Consider the following 12,885-nt stretch of genomic DNA (forward strand, 5'->3'; position numbering starts at 1 on the left):
TCTTGATATTCCGTCATTTTCTTAAATTACACCTGTTAGCCCTCATAGGACATAATTGAGATGGGTACGACCAATTATACATATCTCTGTTACTATTGAATATAACTCAAAAGGCTTATATTCCTCTGCCTGAATTATAAACACTGTTAACCTTCATTAATTGGGGGCCTTGTACTCTTTTTCATCTTGTTTTGTATAATTTAGTCATGTATGTATAAATACATACATATATACGCGTATATAACGTCATCTGGTCATGGGTCAATGTACATGAATGCAATGCATGAAAAGTACGTTAATAAAATCTTTCGGAATGTCATAAGACCATTTTGCCTCTGAGTAATATCATAAAGTAAACTCTTTTCAACTTTCGTATTTTTCTGAGACCCATTAACAGATGATAAAATATTATGACACATGAAAATTCAAGAACATAGATATCTCTAATACTTCTATGAATAGAGTCATTTATGGAATTTGTGCATTTGCACGTTTCGTTCATGTCGTATGGATCATACCAAAAGAAAGAAGGGATAGGCTTAACATGTGTAGAACAATATAACCAAATGAACCAGGAACATCAGACATGGTGTGAAGCTCTTCTTTCTTATCTAAGAGCTTATCCAAGCCAAATTCAGCAATTTTTGCCTTGAATTCAGAATCCAACAAGATATTGTTGGATTTCACATCGCGATGAAAGATTGGTGGAGTACAATCATGGTGCATGTAGCAAAGTCCTTAAGCAGATCCAATGGCAATTTCCAATCTTGTGGCCAATCCATGACTTTATTATTCAATGAACTTTTCTTCTTTCCATGAAGCCATCTATCAGGACTGTGATTTACCATGTACTCATAGACGAGCAACTTTGAATCCTTGCTCGAAATACAACACAATAACTTGACTATATTGGAATGTCTATCGTTTTGTGTAGTGTTCTTGAAAATAAGATTTAGTTGAATTTCATCAGAATAGCTAATGTCCCTTTGTCACTTTTGATAGTAATGTTTGATATGGAAAATACTTGTAAGGAAATGAATGTGTAATTGACACATTGTTGTCACCTAATAAAATTTTATCAAGAGTCATATAGATAAAGAGTGGCTTGCCGCCACGTTACTCTTTTCCCATCTTATCCAATTAGTTCTTTAATTGGATAATATCTCATTACCCAATAATTAACCAATTACTCGTATAATTAAGAATTATCTCAAATTACTTAAAATACTACTCACTTTTAACACACCTTATATATCTTACTATCATAGTCATGTAGTACCTTGTATGACACTAGTCCATAAATACCGGATATTAACGTTCGGCTCGTATATTATCCCAACATATCAAACTTGGACGAAAATTCATTTTCTTTGACTTGTTTCCCCTTTCATCTTTACGAATTTACTCATAATTTGTGAAATGGCATAATCTTTATAAACTCCGAATAATCTTTTTCTTGGACTGATGTCAATTACCTTACGACAAATTCAACGTACAATATTACAGGGTGCAACATCATCGTAATTTAATACTGTAAAGCGTAACATTATTGTAATATAATACTGCATGACGTAACATTATGGTAATATTGCGGGGTGTAACACTACCCTTACTCCTATTTAGAGAAATGAGTAGAGACCCAAAAAAAAATTTTAATAAAAAAGGCCAAATACATATGCAACCCATTCAACTTGGCACCATTTTTCATTTTGACACCCTATCTCTACCTTGTTTCATTTTGGTCATCTAACTCTATTTTATGTGTTTTATTTTGGCCCTCCAACTCTATTTCTTATGTTCCACTTTAACACAAAAGCTGAAACCAGTGCAAAAAATATAAAGCGTGTGTAATTAAATGTTGCCACATGGTTTTTTCATCTATGTCAAACGGGTCAATACTAAAATACCCAAACCCGACCGTATTTTTTTATCCATTGTTGTCACATCTTCATTCTCTAAGTTCCAAAGCTTTTATCTGTCGATTTCATACCTGACTCGTTTAGATGAAATAAACTCACAAAAAATATGATCGGGTTCAGCTTTTTTAGTATTGACCCATTTTACATGGATGAAAAAATCAGGTGACAACATTTAATTGGATATTTATTACACCTCAAATTTGTGTATACACACGCGCTATATTTTTTGCACTGGTTTCAGCTTTTGTGTTAAAGTTTAACATAAGAAATAGAGTTGAAGGGTCAAAATGGAACATATAAAATAGAATTGGAGAGCCAAAATGGAACAAGGTAAAAATAAAGTGTCAAAATAAAAAATAATGTCAAGTTGAATGGGTTTTATATGTAGGCAAAAAAAAAAAAAAAAAAGTTGAACCGATAGTCATTAAAACTAACATCAGAAAGAATGGCAGCTGAAGCAGAGAAACTGTCTAAATCAGCATTTATGGATGCCAACTGAACCGAACATCTTCGGTTATTGAATTCAACTTCTCCCAATCCAGAAAGTCTTTTCTATCAAAATCAGATGCATACTTCTCAGTTGGCATAGTCATGCAACATTTATTATGATTAACTCAACGCTAATATCATATGTAGGTGCAATTCAGATTTTCAAAAAGGATCAATAACTACATCCTTTGCTTTACATTTTATTTGTGGTAAATTTTCATAAAGCATTATCTTTTAGTGATAATTAGCTATTTATAGATATCATTTGCTATATTACGGATTGTAGATACATTTTCTATTGTTATAAGATGTATTAAATGTATTTAAGTTACTGTATTCATGAATACAGTCGCAAAAATAGGCGTAAATCAGGTAAGTCCAGCTAATCAGTTGTTATATTCGAGTGTATTCGACTGTATTCATGGCGTGAAACATGGGATTACAGTTGGACAGATTATTGTATTCGACTGTATTTGACTGTATTCACGGCGTGAAACAGGGGATTACACTGTTTTTAAACGAAAAGTAAATCAATTAACATAATAGACTCCTAATAAAACTCAACAAACTTAATTATAACACACAAAATTTATATTTTCAGTTATAAAAAAGATTCTCAACCGAAAAATACCCCAAACACATAGCAATCTTCAAAGAAATTATATAATACATCCGAATACATAAATTATATTAATTAAAAATATATATGAATACATCCATGACATATCATAGTGAATACAATGAAATACATAGAATACAACGGAATACATTGAAATACAATGAAAAAAAGACAATGAATACAATGAAATACATGGAATACGGCGAGATACATTGAATTACAATGAAAAAAAATACAATGAAATACATGAAAATACAGTGTGATACGTTGAAAATACATTGAAATATATTAACAGAAAATCAAATTGCTCAACCCCAAACTCCGTCGTCTTTGTTCAAGAACAAACCCTAATTTCCGGCGAATCCGTCATCGAGCAAAAACCCTGAATCTTGCTAAGCCAAAATTCGGATCTACATAGACAGCAACTTTTGAGAATAGCTCGGTGACAAGAGCTTTGAGCAGTAGACCATGAAGTTTTGCCAAAAGAAGACCAGTAAATCGGCTATACTGTTTATGCTTTCTTCTCTTTAGTTTATCTTATTTTGCAACGTGACTTCTTGTGAATTGAAAACGAGGATGAGAGACACGAAACGTGGGATTTCTCAGCGTTCCTTTTACCACTGTGATGAGATATCGTGAACTTGAAATCACCGTTTGTGACTAATGGTAGGTGATGTGGGTGAGAGGAATTTTGAGATTGAGTATCGCGTTTTCAGGGAATGGGGGAAGAGAATGGCATGTATCAAAGTAGAGAGAGAAAGAAAATAATGTAACTGAATAACATATTTAGTGGCTTAGAGGTAGGAGGTAACCAAAATTAGATGTTTTGCTATAAATATTAAAAGGTATCTATAGAATATAATTTTTTTAAAAGGTATTTATTTAAAATAAATAAGGTGTTAACCTTTGCTATATAAGGTAAAAATTCCTTTTATATATAATCAGACCTCTGTATAACACCCTTATATAATAGTCATTCACTATAAAAGCTGAATTTTTCCAGATTCGAATATTGTATTATGTTATAATATATCTCCTCTATAACATCACTTCTCTATAGAAGCCAGAAAAATTCGGAGCAAACGAGATTGTGAACGAGAGATTTGACTGTAGTGGTGTTTGATTGAAAAAGAAGAAAAAAAAAAAGGAATTGTTGACATATATCAAAAGGATTTTTAGCATTTTATGATATTTAATAGGGAAAATTTCACATAAAAATAACTGAAATCGCTACTTTTCCATTTTATAGCCCATATTTCAATTTGCAACCAACTAGCCCAAAAATAATAGGCTAAGATTCAACATTCAATTCCAATAGGTTCTCAAAATTACTATTTAATTTTTAAAAACGATTGTTCAAGCTTTTAAGTTAATTTTCAATTAGTAACTGTAACTCAAATATTAGTTCAACAAACCAAATCCATTTGGATGGTGAAAATTAGATTTTTAACAAGCTTAAATATGTGGGTTTAGATTCCGAATTTGATTTTGTGAGAAAATTGGAGTGGGTATTATCTTCGAATTGTTAGAAACAGTATAAGGAGGTTGTATATAAATTTGAAGTCATTTAATGGAGATTTGGACTGATTTTGAACAAGAATTGCAACTGAAAATCCTGGAAGAAGTTCGTCTATTGTATAAAGGTGTATAAAAGTGTATAAGATGTGTTTATACACTCATATACACTATTATACAAGATTATACATAATTATACAAAAAACTGATTTCGTCTTCTTCATTGCGTTTTTTCTGAAATTTAACTCAAATCCTTCTCAAATCTACTCCAAATCACTTCAAATTTAAATTTTGAACTCTTTTTGATATTCTCAATCAATTGGAACAACACCCAATCCAAACAACTAACAAACTAAAAAAAACTTTAGTTTTGAAAGTCAAGCTTTGAATGGCCTTCAATGGTGGAATGTTAAATCTTCAATTTTCTAACATTGCAACCAGGTGACACAGGGGAGAAGCAGTAATGGCGGACGGCTCCTTGAAGCATATGTAGAAGATGTGAGAAGAAAAGAGAGTGAAAGCAATGTCTGTGAGAACATAGATTTAACTCCATAGCTTTTAGAAGCAATGGTGGTAAGAAAACAGAATTTGAATTTTCTAGTGCTTTCAAAATATGTACAATATATGCTAGGTTAGGTAAAACTTAAAAATATGAGTCATTTTTTGTTATGGTGTGAAGCCAAATATATTTTCTTGTAATTCTTTCTATTTAATATGTCATGACATTTACATGGATATAAGACCGCTCAAGGTGTCGTTCTTTTGTAGAAAAAAAAACTAAAAGGAAGCAAGACGAAAAGGCAGGCTCCCTAAACTTATCTATGAATCTATTTCTTTTCTTTTGGCACCAGTAGGTTCAAATTATGAAATTTAATTTGCAAGAATAAGGAAAAGAAGATCACAGATAATATGAATAGTTTGTCGCCTGCAAAAGGGAACAAGACAGTGACTTATTATCTTCTTCATTCTGTCTTTTAGTTTTTAGATTAAAGCTTCTTTCAAGCATGACAATTGACAGTACCAACTAGGACCACATGCCTAAATTGTTTGGTTGCTGCAATTGTACAATTCCATTTATCACTTTGTTGAAGATAATTACCTATACTCAAACTTTAATATGACCATCCCAAGTGTAAATCATGTCAAACCCAATCAAAATGAACAATTTATTGGTCTTTTTATAGACGCAGAATTCTTCTAGCCGACCCTAACTTGCTTGAAATTGATGCGCTAAACTGCTATGGTTGAGCACTTTCAATAACCTTTAAATCTCTAAAGCCTTTGCAACCATTTGAATAGCAGTCACAAGAATCTAGTCCAAAACTCCTCAGATTTTGTCATCAGAGATTCATTTCTAAAAGCTGAGAAATGGTCCCAAATCTATAGTTGTCCATATTATACTATGTGCAAAGAACTGCATTCTGGTACCCTATGCATGGTAATGAACTCAACCAACATTCAGCAGAGACACAGAAAGAGTTTGGATCATCTAGCTTTGACAAATTTTGGTAATAACAGATACAGAAATTGCAAGAAACAAGAATTTGGACTCCAAGAAACAAAGTTCCTGCAAAAGAACATGTTGAAAAGCCTATACGCGACAAAAAATTTCACTACCATGTCGTCTTATATTTTCCTTAGGCTTTGCAAATCACCACAAAGCAAGGAAGAAGAGCCCTAGGATTAAGCAAGTAAAGCTCCTCTATGTTAGAGTAAACGCCAACCTTCCCAGCCAAAGAATCAAACCCCGTTTGGCCAGCCATTTCTTGAATGTTCTCCAACGGCCTATGCACTCGACCTGCAACTACTCTGCAGACTATCAATGCTTTTCTTAATGATGGATCATCTTCACTTAACTCAATACATTCATAAGCTCTTGCACTTGTGGAAGTCGTGAAGACACCAATCCCGCCTTTGAGTTCCTTCTTCGTGGTGAATCCGTTTCTGATAATTCGACAGACGCAGCATTTATCGGATACACAGAGACTGCAGGTTCCATTCATACCAAGGCCACATGCCAAAGTAGTTCCATAGAACCTTAAAAGTTCATTTCCATCAGCTATACACCGAGGATGTTTCTTAGGGAGCTTACTTGCTTTGATCTTCACCATCTCCCTATATTCTTCAAAGCGAGCCAGAGTTTTCTGTGTGTTGTGAACTTTCAAGACCCTTTCAATCCGACCAACATGGCTCTCTGATTTTAACCAGCTTGAGCGACAGATTATTTCAACAATCTTCCTCGAAGAATCACCCTCCAAAAGTTCACTCACTGTCCAATTGAGCAAAATGCAACAAGCTTAGAAGCTCTTCAAAACCATTAAACCAACAAGTACAGAAAATGAATACAATAAAAACTGCTACTATGCCTCAAGCCCAAACATTTCGGGGTCAATGTAATGTGTGCCTAGGCGAGCACGTCCCAATGTATTAATGTATTGTGAAGATTCATGATAAATTGACAGACAATGTCGAAGCAAAATTCTACTTTAATCCAGCAGTGCAGTCTAGCCATAGATATCTACAGAATAACGCACATGAAATTTTACGGTCAAACACCACCACCAATCCATCAACTGCTATATATTCAAACAAATTGACCGAAAAAGGGCAATGTGTCTAGCTCTAAAAATATATAGCAAAATGGGCTTTGAAGCTGCAAATGTACAATCTTGTGATGTAGGCCACACACACACACACACACAGAGAGAGAGAGAGAGAGAGAGAGAGAGAGAGAGAGGCAAAAGGGAAAAAAGAAAGAAGAGAAAGTAAAGCAACCACACGAGACTTAAAAGATGTACCAAGTACTTTTTCTCAGACAAAGAGAATTAAAAAGGAAATAATCTACAGCATAAGCAAGAAACTGAAAAGCATGGATAATAAGGAATGATGAAAAAGCAAAAAAGGCAAGATTTTTACCAGCATGCTTAGAAAGATGATGTGATTCAAGAGCTTCCCATTTTCCAAATTGTTCTCCACACTTATGACATGTCACCCCTGAAGAAGTTCCATTAACATCATTATCAAGTGAATGCCTTGTAGTTTTACAAGGAAAACTATTAGCAGAACCTTCTTTATCAACAAGAAAAGATGCACTTCTCCTTGTAGGAGTTGCCACTGAATTCCTACAACCTGAATTAAAATAATGCATTGTAGGGTTCCCTCCTGGACCAGGTGTACCAGGTCTCAAAGTACCCACAAAAGTTGAGCTAGGACTACTTTCTTGAAAGCCATTAAAACTAGTGATTTTCAACTCACACCTTGAATTACTCAGAATAACTTCATGAGTTATTGGATTAAGAAACTCACTGCTACCAATAGATCTTGGACTACAACTTGGTGGTTTTTCTAAGTGTCTTTTGCTTCCATGGATTACATCTTTGAGATTTGCTATAGACCTTGAACAACCTGACCTTGACCCTCCTCCTCCTCCTCCTCCTCCTCCTCCTTTTCTAGTCAAAATTGTGCTTAATTGTTTCTTTGTTTTTGGGTCATGAACATCTGATGGCTCTGATTTACAATGCAAAGACCTCTTCAATGAAAACCAAACTGCTGGCATATTCTTCTTCTCCCCCATTTACCACAATTTCACCCTTCAAACCTTTATATCCTAAAAACTAGTATTCTTTTACTCTTTTTTGCTGTCAGATAACTTTCTAAAAGAAGTAGTAATTTTTTTCCAAAGACACTATCTTTTTACCAAGAATTTCAGGCTTCAAATCTTTAACATCCTAAAAAGAACTGATCTTTTTTCCAAAGACACTATCTTTTCCTCTAGTTATAGTCAGATGGATTTCTAAAAGAAGCAATTTTTTCCAAAGACCACCATCTTTTTCTACCTCCATGAATCCTAAAAAGGTAGTCAAGAAATTTTTCTATTCTTGGCTGACATTATTCCTTTGAAAATGCCCCTTTTTAACCAATACTCTCAAGAAGATGATCCCCACAAAATCCTTCCAAATGACAAAAGATTAGAACTTTTCAAAAATTGAAGAAACCCCAAAAAAATCCAACTAGAAGCTGATGAAGAAGAGTTTGGCAAGAAAAGAAGTGAGGACTAAAAAAGGTAGAGGCAAATAGAAGGAAGAGGATATTGTCAATTTAATAAATGAAAAACAAGAATCTATTGGGTAATTAAAGGAAGAAGACAAGAAACTAGAGAAGCCTTAAAATTTTGTTCGGTGATTAATGAATGACAGTAACTAAGCAAAGGTGCAGACAGTAAAGAAGAATTGAGAAAGCCAAAGGCTCAAAAATTGAAATCCACTCTGACACTTTCGAGTAGTCACACTCTCACTCACTCACCTCACTTCACCTCAATTTGAATTAAATAAGAATCACATTTGAATTGAATGATGACTAAAATAATGTATTTTGAAATATAGTTTACAAGTAGGGTAATTAATAGTGTCACAAGTCTCAATGATTTCTTCTTTTTCCTATTTTGATGAAACCCACAGCGAAGTTTCATTTTAATAGTAAGGTCTCCTGTTATGTCCATTGTTGCAGGTTAAATAATAAGAGGAGTAGTTGTTAACAACTTTTATAATGCATATTTGTATAAAACTTGAAGTCACAAAGAAATACTCACTCTTCTCAGCTTGTGGTGCAAAATGATGCTATTAATCAATACATAAAAGTAAATTATTTCCAAATAAGAAAATAAGTCATTCTTTTAGTCACAAACTAAAAAGGAAATGTTCACGTAAATTGACTTAATTCACAATGAAATAATCCGTAAAATAAGGGGTCGTTTGGAGGATGTATTAGGAAAAATAATGTATGTATTAGCTTTGATATTTTATTTGGTAGTGTTTTTCAACCTCTGCATAACTAATATATGTATTAGTTATATTATACTATTAGTTATTGTGACGACCCAAAGGGTCATCACCGGTTTTTTCCCTTTTTCCGTGCTTCCGAGGCCTTGAAAACCTCACCTTTAGTAGCCTCGATTTGCGTGCGCAGTCCGGGCGCTTAGCCGGAAAAAGCTTATGTGTTAAATTATAATTTGATAAATTGTGGCTTTAAAATGGTTAAAGTTGACTTTGGTCAACATTTTGGGTAAACGGACCCGGACCCGGACCCGTGATGTGACTGTCCTGGAGGGTCCGTAGAAAAATATGGGACTCGGGCGTATGCCCGGAATCGAAATCCGAGCTCCCGAGCCCGAGAAACGAATTTTTAAAAGAAATTGTTTTCTGAAATTTAATATGAAAATTTGAAATAAAAATGAATTAGAAAGCATTGGTATCGGGCCCGTATTTTGGTTCTGGCGCCCGGTACAGGTCTTATATGTGGTTTAAGCGCTTTCTGTGAAATTTGGTTGAAATCGGACGTCATTTCACGTGTTTCGGACCTAAAACTCTAAGTTTGAAAGTTTATGAAGTTTGATGAAAAAGTGATGATCTTGAGGTTTGATTCCTCGTTTATGATGTTATTTTGGCGATTTAATCGCATGGTTAAGTTCGTAAGATGTTGTTGAGTTAGTGTGTGTTTGGTTAGGAGCCCCGAGGGCTCGAGAGTGTTTCAGAAGTGTTTCGGAGTGGTTTTGGCCTTAGAAAAGTTGCAGAAGTTTCAGTTCTGGTGTTCTGGTATCTAGTTCTATGCGATCGCATAGGTAGCATTGCGATCGCGTAGAGTAATCTTTCAGGTGCCCCACATTTGTTCTTTGTGATCGCATAGATTCATCCGTGATCGCATAGCTTAGCCAGATCCTTCAATGCGAACGCAACCTTTAATCCGCATTCGCGTTTCATTAAGTCCAAACCTGGAATGCATAGTCTTTTCTTCTATGTGTTCGCATCAGCCCTTCCGCGATCGCAATGACCAGCTTCCCCTTATCCTATGCGATCGCATTACCTTCTTCGCGATCACATAGGGCATTTTTGCCCAGCTATTTTAAATACCCAAAACAGAACAGTGACGAGGTTTAGTCTATATCTCACACGAGTTCTTCTTCTCCACAGCTCTTGAGCGAATTTTTGAGCACTTCTTCACCAAAGCTTCTTGGGTAAGTAAATTCCCACTCATTTCCTTCATCTTCCTTCATTAATTAATGAGTTTCTAAACCTAAATCATGAAATCAAAGTGGAAATTAGGGGTTTTGGGTAGAGTTAGGTTTTTGGGAATTTTGAGTGATTCAACCTCAATTTGGGGTCGGATCTTAAAATAAATTATATATTTGAACTCGTGGGGTTATGGGTAATCGGGTTTTGGTCCGAGCCTCGTGTTTGGACCATGTGGGCCCGGGGTCGAATTTTGGTATTTTTGGAAGAATGCTATGAACTTCATATCTAAGCTATGGGATTTTGTTATCGAGTCTTTATTGATATTATTGAATTAATTATGCCTAGATATCGTTGTTTCGGAGTCGGATTATAAAGGAAAGGCGGTATTTGAGGGTTGATTGCTATTCTTTGGACCGAGGTAAGTGTTTGTTCTAACTTTGGCTTGAGGGAATATGATTAGAGTGTTGTTTGCTATTTGATAATTGTTGAGCACGGTGTATAGGCATGGTGACGAGTATCTATACACCGGAGTCTAGCATGACCGTGAGTCTTATTTGTGTTTATTCGAATTTTGTGATACCTCTTCCTTGTTAAATTGATAAATTTCATATAATGTGAAGAGTTTGAGGAAGAATTATGATTTGTACATTCTTGGAGCATTAGCTCGAGTATATCATAAAGCGTGAAAGTATATGAAATGATTGAACCCCTTGGAGCGTTGGCTCAGGTGGTAAAGTGAGATAAGAGGTAAAAGTGAAAGAAAGAGAAAGAATTATTGAATTTCTCCCTTGCCGGGATGCTTGTTGCTTTGTTGACTATCTCCCTTGCCGGGATGTTGAGATTATTGATATTGTTCCCTTGTCGGGTTTTTAACTGCTTAATTGTGCTCCCTTGCCTGGAGTTAGCTGTTTATTTATATTCTCTTGCCGGAATTTCTATCATTATTTGTCTACTCCCTTGCCCCTTGTTTGTGATTGTTGCTTGGGTGAGGAAGAGTGATAAAGCACGAAGGGTGATGTCATGCATTGTTTGCTATTGTGAGGAAAGAGTGTAAAGCACGAAGGGTGATGCCGTGCCGCACGATGTACCATTCCGTGCCGATTTTATTGATTATATGGTGAGGAAAGAGAGTAAAAGCACGAAGGGTGATACCGTGCATATTTCATTTATATGATTGCTTTGGTGAGGACGAGAGTAAAAGCACGAAGGGTGATGTCGTGCATTTGTTGCTTTCTAATTCTTTGTTGATATTCGAGTTATGTTGTTTCTTTCATTACTTGTTGTTATTTGATTTACTTCGAGGTTATAGATTCCCTTACCCTATTTGCCTTGTGATTGTTGTTTGGGTGGGGAAGAGCGTAAAGCACGAAGGGTGATGCCGTGTATTGTTTTGGTGAGGACGAGAGTAAAAGCACGAAGGGTGATGTCGTGCAAATTGTTGACTTTTGATTCTTGTTGACATTCTGGCTTATTACTTCTTTCTGTTATTGAGGATTTCTATTTGAAACTGTTAGCTCCCTATAGCATGCTCTCCCCCCCTCTTAGCTGCTTAAATTCTGTATATTTCATTTTATTGCATATATCTGCACAGGTTATTTTCGGTAGGTCCTGTCTAGTTTCGTCACTACTTCGCCGGGGTTAGACCAGGCACTTACCAGCACATGGGGTCAGTTGTGCTGATGCTACACTCTCTGCATCTTTTTGCACAGATCCAGGAGCAGCTTTTGGACCTCAGCAGTAGGATTTGATCGGGATCTGACTTCAGTCCAGAGACACCGAGGTAGCCTTGCTGACGTCCGCAGGCCCGGAGTCTCTCTCTCTTTATTCAGTTTGTTATCTTTTGTACCGAAACAAACAGTTTATAATTTTCTTTCAGACGATTGTATTTAGTAAATCTTAGAAGTTTGTGAGCATTGTGACACCAATCTTGGGTAGAGGATTATGTTAAACTTTCTGCATTTCTATTCAGTTTTTATATAAGTTAAGACTTCCGCTTGAAATTTTAATTATGTTGCCTTTATTACATGTTGATAATTATGGAAAAGAATGTGTGTTAAACGGAAGGTAATTTAAGTTGGCTTGCCTAGCTCCTATTAGTAGGCGCCATCACGACCCCGAGGGTGGGAAATCCGGGTCCGTGACAAGTTGGTATCAGAGCACTAGGTTACTTAGGTCTCACAACTCACGGACAAGCTCGGTAGAGTCTGAGGGATCGGTACGGAGACGTCTGTATTTATCCCGCAGAGGCTACTGAGTTAGGAAAACTTCACATCTGTTCTTTCTTGTCGTGTGGTTCTGTTTCCCCAATACTGATTGAATTTCTACTCCGTTCTTT

The 12,885-nt window shown here is 35.5% G+C and overlaps 1 protein-coding gene across 1 annotated transcript; it reads right to left on the reverse strand.

The window, feature by feature from the left end:
• Window positions 1–6,008: 6,008 nt before the first annotated feature.
• On the reverse strand, window positions 6,009–8,784 carry LOC104226368 (uncharacterized). The gene is made up of 2 exons (XM_009778345.2): window positions 7,459–8,784; window positions 6,009–6,811 (listed from the first exon to the last, which is right to left on the reverse strand). The coding sequence occupies exons 1-2, from the start codon at window positions 8,114–8,116 to the stop codon at window positions 6,180–6,182; spliced, it is 1,290 nt and encodes a 429-aa protein (XP_009776647.1). The 5' UTR covers window positions 8,117–8,784; the 3' UTR covers window positions 6,009–6,179.
• Window positions 8,785–12,885: the final 4,101 nt, after the last annotated feature.

The sequence above is a fragment of the Nicotiana sylvestris genome, chromosome 7 (assembly GCF_000393655.2).
Source record: "Nicotiana sylvestris chromosome 7, ASM39365v2, whole genome shotgun sequence".
NCBI lineage: Eukaryota > Viridiplantae > Streptophyta > Magnoliopsida > Solanales > Solanaceae > Nicotiana > Nicotiana sylvestris.